General features: G+C 55.4%; 8 protein-coding genes across 8 annotated transcripts; 4 read left to right on the top strand and 4 right to left on the bottom strand.

Annotated features, from left to right (window-relative positions):
* Window positions 1-2,962: 2,962 nt before the first annotated feature.
* N7482_008153 (patatin-like phospholipase domain-containing protein) lies at window positions 2,963-5,176 on the bottom strand (the record flags this gene model as incomplete). Its single annotated transcript, XM_056690277.1, has 2 exons — window positions 2,963-3,664; window positions 3,740-5,176. The coding sequence occupies 2 exons, from the start codon at window positions 5,174-5,176 to the stop codon at window positions 2,963-2,965; spliced, it is 2,139 nt and encodes a 712-aa protein (XP_056540042.1).
* A 493-nt stretch (window positions 5,177-5,669) lies between these two features.
* Window positions 5,670-5,942, top strand: N7482_008152 (uncharacterized protein; the record flags this gene model as incomplete). Its single annotated transcript, XM_056690276.1, has 1 exon — window positions 5,670-5,942. One exon carries the CDS (start codon window positions 5,670-5,672, stop codon window positions 5,940-5,942), a length of 273 nt encoding a protein of 90 aa, XP_056540041.1.
* Window positions 5,943-8,247: 2,305 nt separating this feature from the next.
* Window positions 8,248-9,069, bottom strand: N7482_008151 (uncharacterized protein; the record flags this gene model as incomplete). The annotated part of the gene is made up of 2 exons (XM_056690275.1): window positions 8,248-8,660; window positions 8,802-9,069. The coding sequence occupies 2 exons, from the start codon at window positions 9,067-9,069 to the stop codon at window positions 8,248-8,250; spliced, it is 681 nt and encodes a 226-aa protein (XP_056540040.1).
* A 1,129-nt stretch (window positions 9,070-10,198) lies between these two features.
* Window positions 10,199-12,708, top strand: N7482_008150 (leucine-rich repeat domain-containing protein; the record flags this gene model as incomplete). Its single annotated transcript, XM_056690274.1, has 2 exons — window positions 10,199-10,240; window positions 10,321-12,708. 2 exons carry the CDS (start codon window positions 10,199-10,201, stop codon window positions 12,706-12,708), a joined length of 2,430 nt encoding a protein of 809 aa, XP_056540039.1.
* A 1,066-nt stretch (window positions 12,709-13,774) lies between these two features.
* On the top strand, window positions 13,775-14,317 carry N7482_008149 (uncharacterized protein; the record flags this gene model as incomplete). The annotated part of the gene is made up of 2 exons (XM_056690273.1): window positions 13,775-13,852; window positions 13,901-14,317. 2 exons carry the CDS (start codon window positions 13,775-13,777, stop codon window positions 14,315-14,317), a joined length of 495 nt encoding a protein of 164 aa, XP_056540038.1.
* Window positions 14,318-14,795: 478 nt separating this feature from the next.
* On the top strand, window positions 14,796-16,099 carry glcA (type 1 serine/threonine-protein phosphatase catalytic subunit GLC7; the record flags this gene model as incomplete). The annotated part of the gene is made up of 4 exons (XM_056690272.1): window positions 14,796-14,972; window positions 15,126-15,455; window positions 15,616-15,915; window positions 16,004-16,099. 4 exons carry the CDS (start codon window positions 14,796-14,798, stop codon window positions 16,097-16,099), a joined length of 903 nt encoding a protein of 300 aa, XP_056540037.1.
* Window positions 16,100-17,576: 1,477 nt separating this feature from the next.
* Window positions 17,577-18,761, bottom strand: sar1 (Arf family GTPase SAR1; the record flags this gene model as incomplete). The annotated part of the gene is made up of 5 exons (XM_056690271.1): window positions 17,577-17,617; window positions 17,702-18,034; window positions 18,088-18,193; window positions 18,401-18,594; window positions 18,743-18,761. The coding sequence occupies 5 exons, from the start codon at window positions 18,759-18,761 to the stop codon at window positions 17,577-17,579; spliced, it is 693 nt and encodes a 230-aa protein (XP_056540036.1).
* Window positions 18,762-19,602: 841 nt separating this feature from the next.
* On the bottom strand, window positions 19,603-21,765 carry N7482_008146 (DUF2457 domain-containing protein; the record flags this gene model as incomplete). The annotated part of the gene is made up of 1 exon (XM_056690270.1): window positions 19,603-21,765. One exon carries the CDS (start codon window positions 21,763-21,765, stop codon window positions 19,603-19,605), a length of 2,163 nt encoding a protein of 720 aa, XP_056540035.1.
* Between the last annotated feature and the right edge of the window lie 3,640 nt (window positions 21,766-25,405).

Here is a 25,405-nt window from a genome sequence, read left to right as displayed (position 1 = left end):
CACCATGGTGGCGTATTGAAATCGAACCGGGGGTCTGCCGAGCAGCCCTACGATGCCAAGAACTTTCGAACTTGGGGATCATCAACGGTTGCCTACCAAGACCTCTCCGGATATTTGCTCAATCTGTGGCTCGAGTTTAGGGCGGGCGGGTTATATTTTTGCCTGAGTTTTTTTCCTCACATAAGCTATCGGCGATCGTCCGGGATAAGCTTTGCCACAAGTTACAAAAGGGTTGACGGCCAATCTACTCCGTAGATATCTTCAGCAGTCCAGATATCTCAAGGACAGTGACATCACACGGATCAATGAAATGCATACTGAAAACGTCGTCCCCAATTAGCCAGTTATGTCCACGCAAGCAAATGCGAAGCCACCAATCTTGCATAGCCCTACCCGCACCGCAGCACTCGGTGGATCCACAGCGGAGAGAGCGTGGCGCTGAGTTACGCGGCCCAGGGGCACCACTGACGCAGAGTGAATAACTGAGCACAAGTTTGGCAAGATCAGCAAAAAAAGAAGCATGAAGGGGATAAATCTGTGGAACGAGCCATTGATTCGGCATCGCAGGTTGCGCTTTCCTGAGGATCTACCTTTGCTTTGCTTGTCATCTTTTCTTCTTGTGCAAGACCGATCTATTCGTCATGTTCGGAACCATCAAGAGCTGGTTCCAGCCGGCCCGGAAGTCCATCTCGAGAACAAATGGGATGCCAATACGGTAGCCATGCAACAGCCGAACCGCCCGGCCGCCCCGGCCATGAATCAGACTGTCTCAGCGCAGCCAGTAAGCATCCTGTTTGACGTCTTGCCCAGAGATTGCCAAGTGTTGACCAGTAACTTTAGGGATCTCCTGGATTCATGGACGTGCACGTGTGGCGGTGACTTGAGGATGTCTGCTGTGGACTATGAGTTTTGATTTGTTCCAATGAGATTTCTGGTATCCAGGATCTAACGAGAACTCTGTTTAGATGCGACAAATTTAGCTGCTGTGAGTACTGCGAGTGCTGTTGGGGATTGCTGCGGTCCAGAGGCTGCTTCCCCATGGACGACCCCCTTAGCCCTCCGTCAAGGAGAATAGCACCCGTAAACACATCTGAATCAATGTGATCAGTCCGAGCCTCGACGATTTGGGGGGGGGGAAGGGTGTACCAGGACGATCTTGAATGCGAATCGAGATGCCTTTGAAAATGGTTGGCATGGCAGGACACATATGATTCCCGGAGTCACCAGCCCTGCACTAGGGATTCATTGACCTTCGACTCAGACATACTAGGATCGTGTGTTTCGAGGTGAATATAACGTTTGCAAACCTTCTCCAGGTACCCCCAAACCAGAGTCAAGTACGAGATTTGGCACACACATCTTCCTTACATTAGCATCAAATCTTTTTTTTTCTCGGGCAAACAATCTAGAGAGACAGCTTCCCTCTCTTTGATCTAATCAATAAGTGGTCCGCAGCTTCCATATTGCTGTAGATACTCGTTAATCGTTGATTATTGAGCAAACCTGACTTTCGAGCATGGGAGACGAACCTAGCTTGGGAAGTAACATACAAAATTATCACGACTCTGTTCCATCTTTCAATATCAAGTTCGCCAATACTGGCATTGGACTCTCAAGTTTGTTTTGGTTTGTTCGACAATTGGACCTCAAAAGCCACTCAAGAGTGCGCACCCGAAGAGCGAGCTGAATGGCGCCTTCATGTTTACTTTTTTAAGAGCAAGCCACCGAAATGTCCCCTGTGAAACATTGCTGAAGGATCGCTCTGAGCCAGAAGCAGACCCTGTATCAACTCCGCGTTCACGAAAGTGGTATAACGGTGCCATCTCCGTAAAATGGAAGGCGACGAGATAACTGTGTGGGTGATGTGGACAGAGAACCCGGTCACAGCATTCACAGCATGGCAATATCATGGCTAGAGGAAGAAAAGCGTCTGCCAAAGCTATCAGGTACCTAAGACCTATTATGAAGTCCGCTTGAAATATCAACATTCGCTTCGGCAGTAGCCACGAGATGTATCTGCCGCCCGTTATCGTTGATATGGTCAATATCTCACGAATGCCCTGCGATTCCATCATAGCAAACACCGCAGGCCTCCACTCCAAATATTAGCTGCTTTTTCCCATTCTTCACGCCCTTGTCCTATCTTCTGCTATTGACTTGCTCACGCATGCTCTATACGGGTAGTCGTTGCCAAAACAAGTGTTTCCCAGAAGATCATATTAGCGGCCATTCTGGCGACATCCCAGTGAAGAAATATATGAGATGACAGCATTATACATTGCATAGCGTGTTGTGGGGCCGCCGGTTCTCTAATGGCGTCCTGGCACATATCAAGCGACGTCATCGTGCCTGAAGAACCCCCCGCTCCTCGCCCAAAAATGCAGATTTCCACGTCGTCAAAGCAGACGTCAAACCAACATGATTTAATTCATCCAAGGGTCTACGTATCAGATCGTCGTAGTCAATGATGTTAGCGTTGGTGATGATATTTCGAAAAGAATCTTTGTTCGTACACATCATATAAGTAATGTATATTACATATCATTAGAGACTCATCTACCGGAAAAGAGTAATCGCGAACTCGTGAGTTGTAATCAGATGAGAGGCACGCAAAACACTCAGAGTTAAAGAGACAAGGGTTATATCATGTATCCAGGCTAGTAAAGCAAAAAAAAACTCCTTGGCATGCGAGTGGAAGATTTCGAAAGTGCGGGGCCAGAAAAGAAGACCAATGCGAAGGGCGCGGTCAGACGCCGAGAGTATCCGCATTCCAAATGACAGAAGCAAAAAGCCCGATAAGAGGCGCTTGTCATATCGAATACCGCTTCGGGACGGAAGTGTCATAACGGACGATTGGAGACCAGATCTGCAAGTCAATGGAATTCGAAGGAACCCTGCTCGACGTCATGGATCGGGCGATATTCGCCCGCGGAGCGCTTCAGCCGCCCCTCCCAACCCCCTTTCAGGTAACAACGGAGTAATCGTCACCGTACAGGTCCGCATCGTCAAAGAAAACTGCAGACTGGCGTCGCACTTCCTCCATCAGGCTGCCCCGCCGGGAATTCGGGGTCTGAGGGCGGGAGGACGTGGTGGACTGGGACATGCTATCGGACTCCCCGTAACGCGAGTCGTCCTTGTCGTGTCGTTCGGGGAAACTGGCGTCCAATCTCTGGGAAAGCGCGTCTGAAGGCTCGAGCTGTGAATTTTGGAGCCGACGAGATAGGATCGGGGAGAGAGAGCGACCCCCCGTCGTGGAACATTGCTGGAGGCCCCTCATGATAGCTCTTTCTATATTGAGGCGATTCTTGATAAACTGGATTTTGGGAAAGGTGCTTTGCTGACCAACGTGGATCATGCGCGCCAGCCGCTCCGGTGTTGGATCCGAGAGAATGTGGTAGAAATCAGACGGGACGCTCTTTGGCCAGATCGTGACCGTGCCACTGAATTTCTGTAGCCAGATCTCACTCCAGTCTTGACCCAATGGCCGGGGAAGAAGCTCCAAGTGCCGTAAGACGCGGAGCCATTTGTTCAGGTCGAGTTTGATATATTGTTCGATCGCAGTACCGAGGAATCCGCCGCGCCAGCCACGGCCCTTGCGGTGCGTGACCGGCCGCCCCACGGTTCCTCGGGAACTGAAGAAGAATAAGTTGATGTGGGGGTTGACCTAGAGGCGAGAAAGAAAAAGAAAAGTCAGAGAAACCACACGTCAAAGTAGTTGGCGGGAGGGGGATCGACAAACCTGAGACACGATTGTAAAATTGACGTTGAAATGCAGATTTAACGCTTTAATGGGAATGTCCGTCCGCAGACTGCCGTCCTTCCACTTGTGTCCAAACGAGTACGGCGCTAGTGTGCCGTCGCGCTTTTTGGTCAGCAGAACGACCGGATTCAGAATGCCGGGCACAGCAGCTGAAGCCAATACAGCACTCCAAATAACGCAATCCGGGCAAGTCAGATAGTTTGCTAGGATCGTGGGTGAGTGAGGGTCTGAGGGTACGCAAGACACATTCAAGATGCGACCAGTCCGTTCATAGGCTTCCCGAAATGTCGTCGATCCCCGGCAGAACCAGCTACACTGCCGCGCCCAGTCTAGCGTGTCGAACCGAGCGCCGGTTCTCCACCAACGGCGAATCCACGTTGTGAAGCCTTCATGACATGCCCGAATTCGGTGTGCTAGAGCCGGAACTAACAGTTGCTTTAGCTCTTCATCGGTTCGGGTCGCCACGAGGCCTGCGACTAGCGCTCCCCCTGACGTGCCAGTGATGATTTCTGGCAGGACCCCATTATCCAGCAAGGCCTTGACGACCCCGAAATGGTAATATGCAAAAGTTGCTCCGCCCGACAAACAAAGTGCCGTGCGCCCGAAGTTGGTGTCGAGGTGCTTGAAGTGCTCGTACTTGGCCTCCTTGTCGATCTGTCGGCTATCCAGGACCAACTGGATACATGTATGTACCTCGTCGATGTATTCCTGGACGAGATCCTTTGTCCCGGAATAGGCCTCGCTGTACATCCGAGGATTCTCCACCCCGGCAAAGTTGTTCTTCACGCAGGCCTCCAGCAGAGCCCGAAGCTCTTCGACCGCCGGCACATCATTGACCGAGGCCCCACCACTCATTTCCCGCTCGACTTCGTATCTCACGCTCTTCAGCTGATCCACCACCTTGTTGATCGTGAGGTGATCATAGTAAGCGTATTCATCAGCCTGCTTCCACTTCTCATTGCCAAGATGGGCGTCCAGCGCCTGAGCGGCACTCAGCCAGCTGGGGTAATCCGTCTGCGTCCAGAGCGCCCGTCTGAGCCGCTGCCTCTTGCCACGCCATGTCACCCACTGCTCATACAGAAAGATGTACACGCGGACCAGGACGTAGCCGCAGCTCAGCACGGCAATCCATGCGAACACCGTGATCAAGAGCGGCCACTTCAGCACCGTATACAACACGCCTTCCCTCGTTTCATCCCTGCTTCGCTGCGGATTCTTGCGACGGCCTCGGGTCTTGCGCACCCGCTGGTTGATCGGGCGCCAGTCATTGATGGCCACCACGGGGGATGCTTCGGGGGCATTCAGTGCATTCTCGAAACATTGCAGCTCGCCCGGTTGAAGAAATTCTCGATCGTAGTCCGGCAGACCGGCCGGGTCATATTGGTCGTGTAGCGCTGCCTTCTCTGCGGCGGCCATGGTTCAACACATGGTGCAGACGCAGGTGGTTGAGGTACCGTCGGTCAGTCAGGCCACAGCTTCACGAATCCGGGTTGGGGAGCTCTCAGCGACGTCAGCGTCACGTGTACCCCACCCCTTCCGAGCCACTCCGCAGTGGGGTGTGGCTGGTGCGGCGGTTGAACTTGGATCTCCCCCTTGGGATCTTTAATCGCCGTGCCCCGCGGCCAACAGATAAGGCACTGGTTCGATCCCACGGTTGTCCCGCTGGGAACATACTAGTCGCTCAACACCAACATTTTCTCAATGTCCGACCGGATAACCCCGCCCGGCCGTTTATCTACACAAGGACCACGGTATAATATACAATCCCAATTGCGCCAATCTACGACTCAACCACCCTCCCACCGCGGGGCAGCGCATGTCCCTAGGCAATTGGTCATGTCCCATCCCACCTCGCCATGCTACGCGAGAAAATTGAATTTGCACTTGCACTTGCATCTGCATTTCGCGCATGCTCGTTAGAAAGTCAATCTCGTGGCACGACATTCGCCCGGTTGTTCTTGTTCTCCCTATGGAATGCGCGCTGGCCGGTTCGGCCGTGCGACACCCAGCAGCATCCCCCCCCCCCCCACTCAATCCTTCCTCCAGCGTCATTCCGGCGCGCGTCACCGTCTCAGAGGATTCAGAGCGGAGTCTATCGCGCTCGCACGGCGATCCGCAATCCCGGGTCTTGGGTGCGGCGACGTCGAAGCTCCGGCAGAGCACGGCATGGCTTCACCGCTAGATACTAGCCTCTTCCTGATCTCAAGGTTTGATAGGAGACGGCGGTGGCTGTGATTGGCGGACCCCAGTAGAGTTTTTTCTTTACTTGGATTGCGGTGTTTGGTTCGGCCTTGGAGGGACCGGAAAGCACCCTATGGGCTGCTGAGGGCGGGGGCTGCTATCATACCTTTTAGCCGCATTTGTGACCAGGGTGGCGGGCGATATCGGAATATTGTGTCGAGGATGTCTGAAGAAGGTCGGAGTGTGTTGGTGACTGGTGACCGTCCGGATCGAAATCTGTCGAGATGGGGTAGGTGGGATACTCCGTGCCATCGATTCTTATAAATAGCGTCCTCTAACGTAGTTCATTACCTGCTTCATGCTCAGACGCTCCGAATGGGCCCCATCAGCGACTCTGTGGAACCAACTCCCCCATGATGTGCAGATGTGCAGATGTGCAGATGTGCAGATGTGCAGATGTGCAGCACCCAGTCGGGCGGGATTGGTGGCTAATTTGGCTAATTAGGCTCGGGACCGGGCTTCTCTTCCTGTCATCTGCGCCCCTTGATGCTGATCATGCTGATCCACCTGTGTCATCCTCGACAGAAAAGCAAACATGACGCCTCCAGTCGTCCCGATCTCAATCCTCCCTACCATCTCCCGCAGAATGAGAGATCGGGTCGGGACGAGGGAGGTCGGACGCGGTCCTACTGTAGTTGGTACTGTAGTTTCGAGCCGTGAATGGATTATCCCGTTTGCGCGGTAGCCGCCCGTCTTTTTAGGCTGCCCTTAGCTAATTAGTTCAACTTGCCGGCCTTTGAACAGGGAGGGATGGGCCGTGGGCTAGCGGGGTGGATAGGGTGAAGACCTCTAACCGCGTCCCTACGATACTCGTCCTCCAGCACGGGAGGTAACGTGCTCCTTCCTCCAGCCTCTCACCATCCAGCACTTTGACATCCAAACGGCTCAACTCCAGTGGTCCCTGCCTCATTGGGCCATATGCAGATCGCTAACCTTCCCATCGCACGCATTCGACGACGGTGGCGCTAGGATGGGACTGCCCACTTTCCCCCGCTCGCAGCGATCCCTCGTTCTCCCCGATGGGCCAAATGAGCAAATGAGCCAAAAGAAAAAGAAAACATGGCGATGATGCAGGCTCAGCGAGCCACACGGGGCTTGGCACGGTGATTGCGTCTTGCAAATGATCATGCCGCTCTCCCCCAATAAGCAGGCCGCCCGCGATATCGCCCTCCGTATCCTCGTGCTGTGTGGATCGCCTGCGGTGTGGAAGGCGCCCATGCCTCTAATCGTTCTCATTGATTGATTGGACTCTTTGATTGCGATGGCTCTGATTCTGGCGGGCGCTCCTACTGAATCCGGCCGTACGGGACGATCGTATAGGCAGATCAGCTGTTTCCCCCCCCCTTTGAGATGTCGCCATTTCTTATGCGAGCATTCCTTCAGCTGGAGGGCATGGAGGGGGTGGGTATAGTCAGAGGGAGGGTCAGAGGCAGGGTCATCACAGTCATGGCTCGCATCACGCAGCCGGGGAGCTGAAGCGAACGGAGCCTCTAGGCGCGAATCTCTGCGAGCCTCTCGAGGAGAGGCAGGTCCATTATGTACGGTACGGAGTAACTCACGTACGTCCACGGGGCTGCTGCAAGGATAGGCATGCGAACTACTCCTGGCTCGCAAGTGCAGGGTCACTGCAGCGAGGCTGGGACTGGCGCTGGAGTCCTGAGGCGCAGGAATGTGACAGAAAGGCCCGTCCTACGTAATTCCCGGTTTACAGGAACTTATAATGGGAGTCGATTGATGCCATTTCCCGCGCTCCCACGGGCATCTGCTCTTGGGATGGGGACAGTGGCATCGCGTTCGTAGGACTGTACTCCATATATACTCTGTACTTAGCGTACTTGCTGCAAGAACCGGAGACGGGTATGGTCCTGGATCCTGGATCCTTGATCCTTGGCCCTGAGCCACGAATGAAATGGGGTTCCACGTTATGCGGAATCCTAAATCTGTCCCCTCCGCAAACTCAACTGGACTCCTGAGACGCGGTGGCACCGGCTGCCGAAGACACAGGCGATCTATCGTGCTGCAGTCCACCCCTGCCTCCACATTGGTCTTCACATTAATGAATTAATGCATTCACGAAACGAGCAGGGCGGATGCGTTACCATGGCTCGGATCACGCCAGGTGTGTGGGTTTGCTTCAGTGCTGGGATGTGGGAGCGGTGTGACTGATCGCGGGGGTTCCGATGAGCAGATGAGCAGGAGCATCAATCACAGCCGGAATATGTGTTCCAAACCCCATCGCGAGTCCCTCATGCACCCAGCGATGACGGCACCCTTTGATCTTTTGATGCCGGACCGTGGAGGGCATCCCGAATATTCCAGGACTGATCCAAGGCCCACCGTGGAATGTCAGATGTCAGTGCGAGCTGACTCGGCTTGGCCCCATCGCGGACGTCCGAGTGCCAGTGAAGTGCCAGATAGCGTAAGGTCCATGTCCGTGCGGCCTGCTGATTGGCCCGTCCATAGTTCATCGACTCCCTCGAAAGCGCCAAACGGCCCGCGCTCTCGTTGGCGCCCCCCCCCCCCCCCTGCCATCTTTTATTTTTGGCCCGGGAATCTTTTTGGAGGTCATTCTTAACGGCCAGATTGGCACCTTGGAAGGACTTTTGCAATGCAGATATCTTCTGCACCTGCGGGGCCACTGGCGCGATGGAGCTGTCCACTGCAGATGGCCCAGTACCCGGCAAGGATGGACTCGGGAAACACGGCGCTACGCTAGCTACAGGACGCTCCGCCCTGTACGCGGGCTTGCGGCACTAAAGGGAAAAAAAAAAAGCGGGCCAGGGAGCACGGGGCAACTGACGCTCGGCATTCCCACCCGGGCTGCACTGCGGGTTGCCTGTGGCGGTTGCTGGGGGGAAGGGGAAGCAGATCACCAGCTGGCCGCCACCGTAGAAATCAGAGATAATCATCCCGAGATACAGCGATACGTAGATACATACGTAGATACGCGATAGCGGCAAAGTGGTGTGGATATATGGGTCCTGTATACTTTCTGTGTGGCCGATCGGGAGGGGAACGGACCAGGGACTGCAAAGCGACCCACCGCGGAGCGTGATAGACAGACGCATCCTTACTCGAGGGGATCGACTTAGAATGCTGGGACTATCCACGGTTCAGACCATGCAGGACGAAGCAACCCATCAGCGGGGCATTCCCAGTCCATCCCATACTCCCGCCATCGTGCCATACATTCACGCAGACCGCACACTGGACGGACACTGGACGCTGGACTGCAGCATTTCGGTCGATCCAACCGAAGGGTCTGATAGACGCGGCCGAACTAAACCTGCGACCCCCTCCATAGGCTCGCCACTGCCAGTAGCTGCAGGAAAATTAGCCTCCTATTATTATTAGTCGCATTAACTCGGATTTGTCCGTGTACGGTCACCATAGACCCGCGATGCTGGGTTCTCAGTTGCTTCATAGAAATTGGAGGGGAAAAACAGAGACATTCAGCGTGGTCGCTCTCGGCATGTAGCACCGGCGCATTGAAGAGAGCACCGACCGGTGATGTGGTTCTGCTGTTATGTTGTTTATCGTGGTCCCGACGTGAGGGGAGACGTCCCCCCCGAAGCATCGGGAAATGAGCATCGCGATCAGACCACAGTCAGTTCATTTAGGATTCTGCTTAGTAGGGGGGAAAGGGTAATACTGCGACAATCAAGAACCATAATGACCATTCAGATGATCTTTCCCCCCCCCTAAATAACCCCGAATAATCTGCCCTAAGCCCGATGAAACTTTAGCCCCGTCCGTACTGGTAAAAACGTATTTACCTTCTGCCACTTATCTCGCGATCAACGCCATTCTTATTTAGCGGTTACCCCGTGCCACCAATTTCTGTCGCTTCTCTTTCCTCCTCTTCAGCCCTCCCATTCATCCAACCTTCCCCCTCCCCCTGAACCCCCTCGAAATCCTCGACGATTTCGACTCGATCCCTTGGGGTTTCTTTTCTGACTCGTCGACTGGCCACGCTCCTTTTGCACGAGGTACCTGCCCCCCCCTCACACCACCGGACCAATCGACCAGACCACCCGCTAACTGCTCACATCGCCTAGGCGACAGCGACCACACGTTCCTTCAATCGCATCGGGTCACACCAGCAAAATGTCGACTCTCTCTGATAGCACCTATTGAGCGATCCATCTTCAGAGTTCTCCGGGCTACTCTCCTGCCTCGCTGGAACCCGTTTCTACCATGGAGAAGCTAAACACTGAAGATGGACAACTCTTCATCAAGGTGTGTCCGGTCCCCGAAGAGATGGGAGAACCACTCCCCCTGAGCATGTCGGCTAACCTAGAGGTTTCCCCCCGCAACAGAACCTTGCCAGCTTCGTCCGCACGCATGAAAAGGCGCTCGCAAATGCGTTGCAGCTCCGCCGCCAGTCCAAGAATGTTGTAACCCCTCAGTCGCCGACCAGCTCCTCGAGCGCCGGCTCCTCCTTATCCTCCACCTCCCTGACCCTGGCGGCGGCCTTGTCCTTTGGGGCATTGAAATTTACTTCGCAGAACATCAAGCCGGCCAAACTGACCCTGACCCCCCACCACCTCTTCTACCTGTTGTCGCGCTTTGAGGATCTGTCCATTGCGGTGGGCCCCATGAACGTCCGGTTGGAGAACATCCACACCGAAGTGTCCCAATCCTACGTGTCCTTCCTGAATAAACCCCAGCGGTCCAAGGGGGATGGGGCGTCGATCCACTCCGTGTCCAGCGTGCGTAGCGTCATGTCCGGTATGAGTGGCCTCTGGTCTTCCTTTGGTCTGGGATTCAAGGACTCGAGCTCCAAGCCCGACAGAGCCAAGGCCGCCTTGGAAGCGGACCTGAAGTATCTCTACTCGGCCTTCACCAAGATCCCCTGCCTGCGCCTGGCTCCAGACCACCGCGCGCGCCTGATCCGCGGATATGAAGAGTTTCCTTTCGACACCGCGGTGCCGCTCCATTCCTTCAAAAATTTGAGCGCATTAGAGATCATTGACATAGACTACCGCTCCTTCTATGGTTGGGACCGCTTGTCCGAGCAGCTGCGCACCTTGTCCATCAAGCGGGCTCATTTGGATGACCCGGCGGATCTGTTGACGAGGATCGTGCTGGACGACATCGACAAGCGCCGTCGTCGATCGGCCAAGTCCCAACAGTCGCCGCCGCTTGGCTGGACCAGTAGTACGGGTGCTCAACCCGTTCATACGCCCGACCATACTTCCATCTCGGCGCCGGGCTCTCCGGTGGCCGACACCGCGCTCGCGAGCAGCACCAGTCCCAAGTCGGTTCCGATGATGCGGGCGGGCTCGGAGGGCGCAAGGATTCGCGCCCGGGCGGAGAGCATCTCGCCGACGCGGCCGGCGACCAAGCATAGTCAACGTCATAGTCGTGGGCAGTCGGCGCGGATTCGTCGCACGGGCTCGGGCAGCTCGAACTCCAGCGATACATCGGGTGGCTATCGGACTGGAAGCTCGTCGACGCTTCTTCCGGGCGTCCTCCCTCCATCCAAATGGCGGTTCTTGCGACACCTTGGCCTTCCGGAGAACTCGTTAACCTCCATCTCTGCTGCCAGCCTTGCGCCCGTGGCGAACACCCTCAACTCCCTCGACCTGTCCTCAAACCTCTTGACTGAGATTCCTGACAGTCTGGCATCGCTGATGGCTTTGCGTGCGCTCAACCTGTCCCACTGCATGATCGATTCCCTTCACTCCCTTTCGCGCAATCCGCTGCCCGCGATCACTGCTCTCAACCTCCGTGGCAACCGGCTGCGCTCCCTCGCTGGCATTGAACGACTGCTTTCCCTGGAACGATTGGATCTCCGCGACAATAACTTGATGGACCCGACGGAAATGGCTCGACTGACCAGTCTCCCTGAGATACGAGAGATCTGGGTTTCCGGAAACCCGTTCGTGAAGACTCACTCCGGCTACCGCGTCGTGATCATGAACCTCTTCCGTCGGACTCCCGGCTATGCAGAGGACATTATCATCGATGGCCGTGGACCCGGCTTCACCGAGCGAAAGCAACTGGTCGACCGTGTTGCCGAGCCTGAAGGTGCCCCGGTGGTGCGCTCGAGTGCAGCAGACCAGTCGACTGTGGTGCACAAGTCAACCGGTGTCGTAGTGACCCAGGGGACTCCCCCACCAGTGCCTCCGAAAGATGATGTGGACTGGCATCCGAAAGGTGTCCAGCGGACTGAGACCGACGGCGGGACCAACCGTCGGAAGAAGATCCAGCGGCGACGCATCGTCGACCTCTCCACCGACAACCCGTTCACCACCGATGGCCTGGGAACCCCTGGGCCTATGATCCCTGCAGTCCTGCCGACCCAACAGCTTCACGGCCCGGCCCACTCCTCCGTCGTGCTCCCATATGAACATCAGTTGCGGCTCGACAGCGGGACACCGTCGGGATCTTCCAGTATCCAGAGCCCGGTCAAGCAAGCGCACTCCTCGAGCCCCCAGCCCGCGGTGGTACCACCAACCCCCAGCAAAGACTGGACTTTGGACGAGGAGCTGTGCCGCCAACAGTTGGAGGTTCTGCGGCAGGAAGTGGGACACAGCTGGATCACCGTCCTGGCAGACCATCCTTGGGATAATTCGCAGACTGGTCTGGCGACGCACCATCTAGCGGGGGCAGGGCTGGACCACCCTGCGCTTCCAACCGCGCCTCTTGCCCGCGCAAACAGTCATGCTATCCTGAGTGGAGGACATACGTTGGGTGGTTGAAGGGCATCTTACTTTTTGGAACCACCCCCCCCCCCCCCCCCCGGGGCCTCTCTCCCACCTTCTCCTCCCACCCTCTTGCATCCATTGATTTCATCATACTCGGCCCCTCTTCCTCTCTTCGGCCGTTTTATATCTTTTCGCTGCTTCCGACTCCTCGGAAAGTACCATGAAAACCACTTCCCCCCTTCAGACGAATTAGTCTATTTGAGTAAGCCTCGCGCTGCTCCCCATTTGCATTTTCCGGCGTTGGATAACTTACGAAATATGGCGGGTTGGATGTATGAACAATTTACGGCCTTGCGTTTGCTTTCATCGTTTTTGGGCTTCTCTGGTCTTCTTTTGGTCTTTGTTTTTCGTTTCTGTTTCTCATGCTTGAGTGCTGCGCTGTTTCCCTTTCCCGCTTCAAAACGCATGCTTCTGCAGCTTCTTTCTGCTCGTCATGTTCTGGAGGGCACCGTGAAAGATGACTTGGTTTCTAGAGCGCGTGTATCGTACATGTGGTTTCTGTTTTTTTTGCTGTGTTGGCGCTGGTGGCATGATTCCTTATTCCCCTTTTGTTTCTGTTTCTTCACCTTGCGTGGTTCTCTTCTGGTGGATTTTTGCCGTTTTCAATCTCCATTTTCAATCATCATGCTCTTCTTTGCAGAGCAAGACTCGCAATGAGCGAGAACCAGTTCGGAAAACAATATCAGCCTTGTTCCAATCATGATCTTCGGCACGTAGTCAAAGTAGTTTAGCCTGCCGAGCAGCCAGGATGAGCCGTAGTCGAAGCTGTGAGTAGTCAAGCCAACGCCAGCACGTAATTTAGCTCCAGGGCCCACCGGTCCAGGCGTTGGGTAGGCCCGGGCCCAGGTCGGCAACTTCGCAGCGCTGGTCGGGATGGTGTATCACAGCCGGACAAGGGCATCGGGAAGAGTCTTATATATTCGGGAGGTACCCTGGTGTATTTTTGGGCACGTATCTCAACCGGGATGTGCTCTGGTTGGTGCTATGGTCGCTTTGACTGTCTGATGAGGAGGGTCTCGCCCGGCAGCCACTGCAGGAGCCCCCTCCACTGACGCCGACAATGTGGCAAGGAGTGGTAATCGAGAGGCGAGGGAAAAGGAAGACGGGAAAACAGGGGAGTAAAAGGGGCTACGAAGATGTCAGTCATCATTCTGCCATCATTAGTGTTCTCTGAAACTCAGAAAAGGCCCGGCAGGGTGGAAGTGAGCTCACCAGCGCGAAGTATACGGCAAGCCAAACAGCCGCTGCAAACACAAACCAGAACTTCCATTCCCGCTCCCTCCTCCTCTCCCTGCAAGATTCTCCCTCTTCATCCTTTGAGGCTCCCCACGCATCAACTCGCGTTCCCGTGCTTTTGGATATTCTTCGTGCCGTTGCGCCCGCAGAAAACTTTTCTCCCTTGATTGCCATCCTCCTGCCTCCTTCGCACTCGCTGCTGCCGCCCCCCGGAAAACTTCGATCGCTCCATCTCGGAATCCCCCTCCCTTCATCCCGCTCGAATCGACCGCTCGCGATCGCATTCTACCGCACCCTCACTCTTCTTGAGGCGCTCAGCAGCCTGTCTACCTCTTTCTCTATCCCCTATTCAGTCGCTCGTCGCTAGTTGGAAGAGGCTACGCTCCGTCCACACCCCCCGTCCGGCATCCCTGCCAGATCCTTCCCCCAACAGCTTGTCGCGGCCGTAAGGCCTCAGCCTAGAGTTTTTGGTTTGATTGAATTTCATTTCGGTACGTGCTCATCTTGCTCATCTCTCTTATCGACATATCTCGTCCAAGGAGGGCCACACCAGGGCGACATAGTCTTGAGCCTGCCGGTGAAGAGAAAAAAAATTCCATCGGAGACGACGCGTCTGGCGCCCCTCTGATGACGATTTCACGATTTGAGAATCGGCCCCCTATCTTTGCCACCGATGAACCCATGCCTAACTGACTGTTACCTTTGTGGCCGTTGCAGAAACATAGCCGCCGCGTCATCAATCCTTCACCCGCTGCGGAAGACATACCTTCCCATCGCGCGTGCTCTTTCGTTTCCCTTTTCTTTTCTTCGTTTCTTTCCCGTCCTTCGTTTAGAGGCCGCCCGTCATGGCCGACCAAGAAGTGGATTTGGACTCTATCATCGACCGCCTGTTGGAGGTGAGGGGCAGCCGTCCGGGAAAGCAGGTGCAGTTGTTGGAATCCGAGATCCGTTATCTCTGCACCAAGGCCCGTGAGATTTTCATCTCACAGCCTATTCTGCTAGAGCTGGAAGCCCCCATCAAGGTGCGTATCCTGCCCCAGCATCTTTGCTCGGTCTTCCTGGAAATGACGGCTCTAACCTATGTTTGTCTTGTTTTGATTACAGATCTGCGGTGATATCCACGGCCAATACTACGATCTCCTCCGTCTGTTCGAGTACGGTGGTTTCCCCCCCAGGCCAACTACCTGTTCCTCGGTGATTACGTCGACCGTGGTAAGCAGTCGCTCGAGACCATCTGCCTGCTCCTCGCGTACAAGATCAAGTACCCCGAGAACTTCTTCATTTTGCGTGGCAACCACGAGTGTGCCTCCATCAACCGTATCTATGGCTTCTACGATGAGTGCAAGCGACGATACAACATCAAGCTGTGGAAGACCTTCACCGACTGCTTCAACTGCCTGCCCATTGCCGCCATCATTGACGAGAAGATTTTCACTATGCACGGCGGTCTGAGCCCCGATCTCAACTCGATGGAGCAGATCCGCCGTGTTATGCGTCCCACTGATGTAAGTTTTCTGTTCCGTGGCTGTTTTTCTTCGCCTTGGCCTCTGGCACCGGTGCGGTTATGTTTGGACCGGACTCGAGAGGTGGCAGACATTATCTACAAATGAATTGCCAAAGCTTCCGCGGCTTAAAGGCCACATTCGCTGACACTGACTACACTAGATCCCCGACTGCGGCCTCCTCTGCGATCTGCTGTGGTCTGATCCGGACAAGGATATCACGGGTTGGAGCGAAAATGACCGTGGTGTCTCGTTCACATTCGGCCCCGATGTGGTGTCACGTTTCCTCCAGAAACACGATATGGACTTGATATGCCGTGCGCACCAGGTTGTGGAGGATGGATACGAGTTCTTCTCGAAGCGACAGCTGGTCACGCTATTCAGCGCGCCCAACTACTGCGGTGAATTCGACAATGCGGGTGCGATGATGAGCGTCGACGAGTCTCTGCTCTGCTCCTTCCAGGTGAGTGGATCTCATATCCCTCTTCCTCCTCCCACCGTCGATTTGCAGAACACCACGTCTAACCTAGGACTTTTCTTCCCCTCCTTAGATCCTAAAACCAGCCGAAAAGAAACAAAAGTACGTCTACGGTGGCATGAGCTCCGGCGGGTCCATCACTCCTCCGCGCAAGCAAAAGAAGAAATAAAAAAAGAGTCAATACGAGCTTTCCCATGTGCAGCAGGTTCGGGCGGAGATAAGCCATTTTTGCAACACACCTTGTTCAACTATCGCCTACCGACAAATACAACAACCACCATGCCCCACGCCCTTCCCTCCAACCTCTCGCCGCGAGTTATATTCCCACCCCCTCCTTCACAACTCCCCACGAAGCGATGAACGACCGAAGATTCCTATCAACGCACGGGTCTAGCCCAACACCACCCACCCGTCTTAGCACAACCATCGCCGCAACGATAATACCACATCTTTTTCTCTCATCCTCCGTTTAGGGCTAACCCGGCGCGCCATTCGACACCTTCTCGTCTGTCTTCCCCTCATTTCTTCTGCTTCTGGCCGGATCCGGATCACGCGACCAACACATGTACACCGCGGACGGACGATTTTTCATTTCTCTTATTAACTTTTCTTCTTCGAACTCATTTCGCACCTTTTCCCCCTTTTTTTCTTCTTCCTGACTAGTCGTTCATCTGCTGTTACTGCTGTTTCTCGCTTTACCATCTGGACGGAATGTTTACTCTCGGCATCCTGGAAGGGCAGGAAATCCTGGTTTATCCCTATCTTATTCATTTTTTATTTCTTTCTTTTTTCTGTCCTCTGATTGTTTCTGTCTTATCGGTCGAGTTGTTTTGAGTTTCAATGGATCGCATCTGTTTGCCTGAGTTCTAAATTTTGATTGATGTGGTGTTGGTTGCGTAGTTTGTAGTTGATATGCGCCATAATGCCGCCTGTAGGGTAGGCGTTGCTAAGTCTAGGCTGTATACAAACTATGCATACGTCACAATGGAACTCTTGCTCGTGGTGGGAGGTGGGAGGTGATCAGGATGGGACGATCTACCATCTACCCCCCGACACATCTCTGCATTCCCTCCTTGACAACATCCATTTCAATTTCAATATTCAATTTCAATTTCAATCTACACCACTCCCGCTGCCTCGCTGGACTCGGAGCCAGCCGAAGCGCCACATTCCACCCATCCAAAAGCGAGCCTTGTCTACTTCTACTCCGCCCAGCTAGACGATAGACGAGTTATCCGAACCCACGTCTCATAGTTTCAAACCATTGTATTCAGCAAGACCAAAAGAAAAAGTTCACCGGCTAACTGGCTGCAGTGTAGGGACAAAAGCGCAACGCAAAGCATAGGCAGGGAGAATAACAGCATGCATTCGAGGGTACAGAGTAGTTAGCCCTAGGCCGAGCCTGGGCCTGGGTAGGGGCTAGGCGAGGCTAGACTTGGCTTGTGGAGTAAAAGTGCTGTGACAAGTCACGATATCGGTATATGCGTGTTGAAGGCGTGGAATAAAGGGGGGGGGGGTAACGAGGATTGGCGTTGGGTGTAGGGGGAGATTTGTCGGAGCGATAAGTCGGGTTGGGTTGTTTGGGTCGGGATGGGTTGGGTTCGGTTGCCTGGGGACTGAAGCTACACGGGGACTGGTTGTCGAGTTTAGACGTATTGGGACAGCCAGCGGATACCCTCGCCATAGCCTAGATGGTCAGGTTAGCTGCCCGGCTTTCCTCGGGACAGTCAAGCACTCGGGAGTCCCGCTGCGCGGGGCGGGGGACACTCACCCTGTCGCATGACAACACTGCACATGAAGAGCTCGATCGGCCGGATGCCCTCGAGAGGGACCTTACCCTTGCCGGTGGTCTGGTAGAGGCCCAGCTGGTGGCGCAGCTCATCCTCCGAAACGGCGTCGGGGTGGTCGATCTTGTTGCCGAGAACGAGGAAAGGCACCTTGGCGAGGTCCTCCATGGCGAGCAGAGCGTCCAGCTCGGCCTTGGATTCGGGGAAGCGCTCGTAGTCCTTGGCGTCGACCAGGAAGACAATGCCGCTGACTTCGGGGAAGTAGTCTTTCCACAGGCGGCGGGCTAGCGGTGCGAGAGAGTTGGGGACTTGGTTAGCTGCATTGTTCCCTTCTTGCCTTAAAACAGTCAATCGCTGGCGTCAGACTCACCCTGCTGGTGACCGCCCAGATCGAAGGTCGTGAAGCGGTTGTTGCCGATGGCCAGCTCCTCCGAGGTCGGGTGTGCCGTGGGCGACAGGACGGCGACACGGTCGTTCTAGGTGAGCACTATCGTTAGCGCCTGCGTTCCATCTTGCAACCACCCATCCATCAATCCATCCATCCATATCTGCGCAGACATATCAACCCATCCACCAAGAAGTTTCCGCACGCATCAGGGTCCAATAATCTCGGCACTAAGCCTCGGCCCTGGCTTGCATCCCGCCTTCCGCAGCAGCTCTCCACTTCACACCCGCGAACTCACCTTCAGCATGTGCAGCAGGGTAGTCTTGCCGGCATTGTCGAGACCGAGGAACAGGAGCTTGGCGTGCTTGTTGAGGAGGCCGAGCGAGGCCAGGACATCGTAGACTGCAGCAGGAGAAAGGCATCCATTAGCAAACGCATTTTTGCAAGGTCGCCCCGAAATCACGGGCGCTGGAGCCGCGGCATTGCGATGGGCTGAATGGGAACAGTCCCGAGTGCCGTCAATGTGCTCCTCAAAGCCCAAGAAGCTCGGTCCGCAGATGGGAAGAGCTGGGTTCCCTTTCTCTGGTATGTCCTGGGCGCGGAGGACTTGTCAGGCGATGGGGTCAGGTAGGTCACTTACACCAGTTGACGATCCACATGGCGGAGATGAGGATTCAGGGGGCGACGGTGGAAGGGTCGAACAAAGGAAAGCGGATACGGCGAGCGTGCAGACGAGAGTGAGGCGTCAAGGTGGATGGAGAGGGGGGAAGAGGCAAAAAGACAGGTTGATGTTGTTTTCGGGATCGGCCAGTGGTTTGGGTGCCTGAGGCATAAAGGGATCAGCGGTGGCGGACTTGGACAAAAATAGAGGCCACCAACTTCCGCTAGAAGGCGAATGTGAATGATAGCTAACGGAAATTCTACAGTATGCTAGATTCAGTTTGCTGTTACTCGAGCAAGAGAGTACAAGTGGTTAAAATGTGTATATGGTTCATTCGTGATCACAAGCACGAAGACTTGCGCTAGCACAACTCACATTCATCCGCCCACTATATCCACAATGCAGCAAATTAAGCTAAGGGGTATATGCACCGCAACCATGCAAGATCAAAAGGAAAGTGGCCTCCTCAGACAAGTGTTGGCAAGACAAGAAAAATGTACTGGAAAAGAGTATGGAAAAACGGTATTGGAAATGCAAGGATATATGGTTCTCCCCCGGAATGATTAGAAGAGGGTATGGTAAATATGGTCAGGAGGATCGAAAAGAGGATCACATCCCATCAAAAAATAAAGGAAAACCATCAAGTGGATGACATGAAGTTGGTTAAGTATGTATCAGCGAAAGGCACCCAGATCGCTAGCTGGGTGAGAAAATAAACATGTGAAGGAAGAGAAAGAGGTAATGTATGTACAATGACGAAGAAGAGGTAGTAGGTATTGGGGTAAAAAAAGGGGGGGGAAACAAGAGACATCCAATTGCGGAGTCCAGTCCCAGGGGGCTTAAACGGATAGGACGAGCTGGGCGTCTTGACCGACGCCGTAAGCCCTGCACCTCTCAGCAACTTCGAGGCCAAGCTCCTTCATCCGTTCAGCACCCTTGCCGGGTATCGGCCGCCGCACCATCTGCTCCTTGGCAGCTTTGCGGCAATGCTGGCGCCAAAACTTCTCTTTGCGTTTCTGGCGTTTCTTTTCGAGACCCTCGACAATATCGATGGGTCCACGCGTATGCATTTCGCGCGTGCGCGAGTGCTCACGCTCAGGCGACTCGGTCAGAGGCGGAATCCCTTGCCACCGATGGGACTTGTCCAAGCTCGTGAAGAACGGGTTGGGCGTACGCGGCAACGACTTGGTCCTGACCAAGTGCGGGCGCTGAACCAGGTGGCTGATGTTCAGACCTTGCGGGGATGAAGACTCGATGGCGGGGATGTCCTCCGATAGACCGGTCCATTTCGTGGGCAAGGGCGACTTGGCTCGGGCCCGGGGAGGAGGGGACTTGAGGCGCTTGGGGGAGATGCGGCCAGCCCGGCGAGGCGGGGGAGACATCATGCGCTTGGGTGGGGGAGACACCATACGCTTGGGCGAGTGCCGGGGCGAGTGCTTGTCATCCGTACGGCCACGTGTAGGCTCGAAGACGAAGTCATCGAGATCGCCGTGAGAAATGTCCTCGAGGTCCTCGAGGTCATCCTCTGGGTCGCTGGTCGGAAAGCTCGGGTCAATGTCTTGCGGGATGACGACAAGCTTCTCGAGACGACGTTGTTCCATGCAGGACTTGTAGGCGGCCTCCAGCGGACGATCCTCATCGAGTGTTCCACAGACAAAGTCGGTGCTATCCGGCAGGTTGGGGGTACCGGGGCGCATCATAGGCACCTTACAAGCGCGAGGGACCGCAGTTCTCCGAACGGGGGCCGGCAGCCATTTCGGGGGACGGTCATCGGTCGTCGAGTCGACGGAAGTGTTCGAGGCACGACGCTGCAGGGCAGATGGGAAAACATCGAGAGGCTGAGTGCTAGGTGCCGGCCGGACGGCCGACGGGGCCCAGAACTCGTAGTCTGAGCCGTCGTCATCGCTCTCGTCGGACTCGGCGAAACCAGCCTCGTTGTCGGACTCGTTTCCATCATCGTCAGAGAAGTGGACAGTCGAGTCATCATCGCCAAGGTCCTCAACGTCGTCTTCCTCATCCTCCTCATCCTGGGCTTCCTCCTCGGCTTGTTCACCCAGTCGTCGAATTGCATTCTCTTTCTTCATGCAATCGTTCAATGTAATTTTCTGGGAGTAATCAGTCGACTTAGTGACCCACTCGTCATCCTCTTCGACGGAGCTGGCAAACTCGTGGAACCGGGTAGCCTCTGATTCCTCGAACTTGCCCAGGCCGCTCGTCGGGACACCTTTAGGCACAACCTTGGCCGGGAGCTTCTCATCCTTGGCACCCTCGACGCGTTCTTGGGAAGGCTTGCGCGCCACCGGAGCCGGGGAACCGCGACAACGAGCGCGGAAGGTGGTCGGACGACCCGGGGAGCGCTCGCGCGAGACAGCGGACTGACGTCCAGGGCAGACGAAGGTGAGAGTCGTCTTGCGCTTGGGAGGTTCGAGGGTACTCTTGGTCGATTCAGGTGAGGGTCGGGGTGGCGCGGCGGGCTTTTGAGTAGTCGAGTCCTCGGTCTTGCGGCCGCAGGCAAAGCTGATGCACCGCTTGCGTCCCAAGTTGGCCTCGACGGTGGTCTCATTGGTGTTGGCGTCGGCGATTTTGACCTTGGGAGCCGTTTCTCTCTTGCCGTTCATCGGGGCCGCCTTGCCCATCATTTGCGGCGGCAAAGGCGGGCTCGGGGTGTTGGATAAGGACGGGCTCGTCAGGCCCCCATCACTGGTCAGCTCGGCGGTAGAGATGCCACTGATGTTGCTGTGAGGGTAGGAGCGGTAGGAGTAGGTGGAGTCGTGGAAGGAGGGGTGTGGTTCGGTGGGGGACATCTCCGGGCTGCTCTTGAGGGCGCGGGTGAGCAGAGATTCCTTGTGGACCATGGGCGGTCGTGCAAAGACCGTCTCGTCATGATGGTCCAGAGAAGTCGCATGCAGAATGTGATGTTGATCGGGGGGTTCATCCAAGTCCTCGGCCAGCTCGGCCTCGTCGTGGGCCGGCCGGGTGGCGGCGTTTGGCGCGATGAGCATCTTGAGGAGGTTGTGAAATGAGAAGGGTCGTTCTCCACGGGTTTGTGCCATTATTCGAGCAAAGCAATGTTCCAGGCAATCGCCAAGAAGGGGGGGAATGGTTTGAGGGGGTCGAAAGTGGTGGCGAGCTTCACGATGTGTAGTCGTGACTCGCACAGGCAATGCTCGATATCGATTACGAATCGCAATCGATCAACCCAGCGGGCAGAGCAGTAGTCCCGTGAAGGACGCCGGTCATGATATGTAACGCATGGCTTGGAGGCGCAGGGAGTAAAAAGGGTGACGAGAGAGGGTCGCCAAGGAGGATAATTGTCTTTCAAGAATGGCCGTTCAATAGAGCACCGGGGCAAGAATACCTCTAGTCTTAGCGCCAAGCGTCCGTGCTGGAGAGGGGAGGGCGACTAAAGAAGAAGAAAAAAGCAAGAATGTGAAGAGACCACAAATGGAGTCGAAGAGGGAGAGAAGGAGGGGAAGAGTGGAGAGTGTTAAAAGGAAGGAATCAAGAGAGGGTATAGTCAGTTGCAGATGTAGTCGTGAGGGCTCGTCGTAAGAGGGGGGCGCATGGGGGAGTCTCCGGCCTCGCAGTACTGCGTACTCACTGTACTCGGTACTCTTGGTACTGACCGTACCGTACAGCAACAGACCCTGCTTTCATGCCCTCACTATGGCCGACCCGGCCAGTGGCTCGTCACGACATGACCATCCGGGCAATACACGGGAAGGCGGCATGGTCGGCTTGGGTTTAGCGTGGGAAAGGTGCAAAAAAATTTCACGAAATCAGCTTTTGCTCCTCGCCACAAAACGTCCCTTCCACGCTTTTTCCAAGCCCCACTTTTTGACCTGCACCTTTCCATGCAGCGCTGCGCATCGGACGGGGATATGGTTCCTGCGCCTTGAGCCAACCTGCTTCGTTTTCTATTTATTGTTCTTTCAGACAAAACAGTGATTGTTCGTTCTTCTATGATCCTGTGCTGATGATCGATACCCTCTTGCTGATCCCGCGGCCAGTGCCACACAGTCAGGGTTTCATCAGCGTTCAATGAAACCGAGTGGAGCGTGATGACTATTGTCGAGTTGGCGGATGGTTGCTGGACTATGAGGCATTTTGTGCCGGCTAAACCCCTTCAGGGCACCCACGCTAGCACCCCGTCCCGTTCGAGTGTAACGGAGTAATGCACCCCGTCACGAAAATTATGTACTCAATAGACCAAGTATACAGATGTGTAGACATCACCATGCTCGCCTGGAAATTCCGTTGAATGCTCCGATCGCCCTTCTCCCGCATTCCCGCCATGACACGTTGCTCGATGCGGTCCAGCTTCAGGAATGCTTCTACTGAGGGCGCAGCTGAATTCATCGGTCCCCGTACCGTCATCCGACGTTTCAGGAGCCTGTTGGGGTGCCGATCGGCGGTATGGTTCCGTAACCGCCCTCGTCCCAAAGCGGCTGTGCCCTGAACGCTCTCGTCCAGCACTAGCAAGATTGGGACGGACGCTCCAACCCGTAGCGAACTGTTCAAACCCTAGTGCACCCTCCTCACGACCCCGCCCCCAAAATACTACACACGCGCTCTGCGCGCTTCGTGTTGCGTCGGGTCCATGGTCTTGGCGGGGTTTGCCCATACTGGAAGATCTGGCGATAGGATGCAATTGCTCCTTAATGCGGACACCTCTGACGTACTGGTGCCATCCACCGATCCTGTGAGGAGACGTGGTATGGGGCCCTCAGCCCACAACAACACATAGATGTGTAGGTACTCCGTATAGATGCATTCAACCATTCAACACGACTGATCTGTAAACAATCGCCACCGCCATCTCTCCAATAATCGATCCTGACAAGGCAGTGAATCAAAAAAGTATCCACCGTCCACGTCCTCTGATCGGGTCCCTCCCCCAGGAAGGGCAATGTCTTGGCCCTGCTCCGTGCCGGGCGATCGGGCTTGGTATCCAGCGTCGACTACCCACTGTCATGATCCTCCGTGCAGGTTATTCCAAAGCATGCCAAGTCCACAGGCTGCACTCTTCGGCATAGCGCCAAGGACGATCCCATCCTGCTGCTGCGCTGTCCACGGCAGTGAGGTCGCTCATGTACTACGCTAGGATCGAGGATCGAGGATCGCCAGGGCGTCATCCTCCGAGGCGATGCTCCAGGCATACTCATATCATGCCGACTTCGTCAACTCCAGAGGTACCGCGGTTGAAACACTGACCGATGCACCGGGTAGTGAAGTTCGCGTGGACACTCGGAGATCGGTCTCGCAGGTCCTGCCGTCCACCGTCGGAGTGTCCTCCGAACGGGAGGTGTGTCCTCCTCAACCCGCTCCTCGACTGACTCCACCAACGCAGGCTGTTGGAGTCGCTCCCCGACTCTCAATTCCGACCGGGTAGGAGAAATCATGTGGATTGCGTTGCCAAATGACCGCGGCGCACCACTCGCCGAACACGCGGATGAGGGCCACGAGCGCAGGAGGAGCGGTCAGCCGCGATCGCAATCAGCCCTGGCGGACCGTTCATACGAGCAAGAAAGATACTAATTCGCGGCATTTAGCCAGCATCCGAATGGGGCCCTCAGCAGGTACCCAAGTACCCAAGTACCCAAATACACGAGTACACGAGTACTTGGGTACCGCAGGTAGCTGAGGAGCTCGGCAGTTCGGCAACGCCCACAAGATCACATCTCCTCCGGCTTCATACTTGACGCGTCCTGTCATGTCTGTGCAGCGAACACGGCCCCAAGATGGAGCGCTGAGATCGTGACAAGCTTCGCGAATCCGAGGAGATCACCCCACACTGTGGTGCGAGCAGGCATGGCCCCTGTCGCCCGCGCGAGCCCTCAGTGGGCCGCACATTCGCCCACGAACCGGTCAGCGAGCCCGCAGTTGAGATTGCAATACTGGCGAAGCTTGTTCATCGAAACGGTGATGCAGGGCTGGGATCGCCGGAGGTGACCAGGTGCACGCTGCGCTTGAGTCGAGGGAAGTGAGGCCCGTGAGTCGAGGGGAGGCTTTCTCCGATGGGAGTTTGGCCGGAGTGGGATGGTCGAGTCTTGCTGATTGGGGGAGGGCCCCTGCTGCTGATCCTTTGGACGAGAGGCTCGCTGCTGTTTGGCTGATAGTCATCCATCATTTCGCAAGCTCGCTACGTCCTGGCGAGCAAAGCGGGCCACCTAGCACCCGTTCATCCTGTACCACGGAGTACATGTACAATCAGGGATGGGCGATATACTTGGCAGGCGCCATCTCTTTGTAGGAAAATAAATCCCACGCCCCCCACACCAGAACCAAAAACCCGTCCAATCGCTCACTGCGGCATGTTTTTCGCGCCACTGCGCGGACATTGCCCGTGCGATTGGGATTGGAGAATGGGCCGAGAAACATGCCCCCCCAATTGCCCGGCATCCCCTCATGCCGATCCATTGGACAGTCTACTATAGTAAACCACGAATAATAATACGGGAGAGTCTCTCCCTCATTCCAATCATCGCGCCGGAGACTCTTCACAATTACCTCGGGCCAAGAGTAGGATCCCGTCCCTAACGGGATAGCGTTTCGCTCGAGGCCCGAGGGCGGGAAGGGTTCGGCCGGGGTCCGTGGAGAAACAATGGGCATTCAGAATCGAAAAAAAGGGGAATGAGGAGC

This window comes from Penicillium canariense (assembly GCF_028826845.1).
Source record: "Penicillium canariense strain IBT 26290 chromosome Unknown utg000006l_segment0_segment0, whole genome shotgun sequence".
In the NCBI taxonomy this organism is placed as follows: Eukaryota; Fungi; Ascomycota; class Eurotiomycetes; order Eurotiales; family Aspergillaceae; genus Penicillium; species Penicillium canariense.
This window is presented reverse-complemented; position numbering and strand designations above follow the sequence as displayed.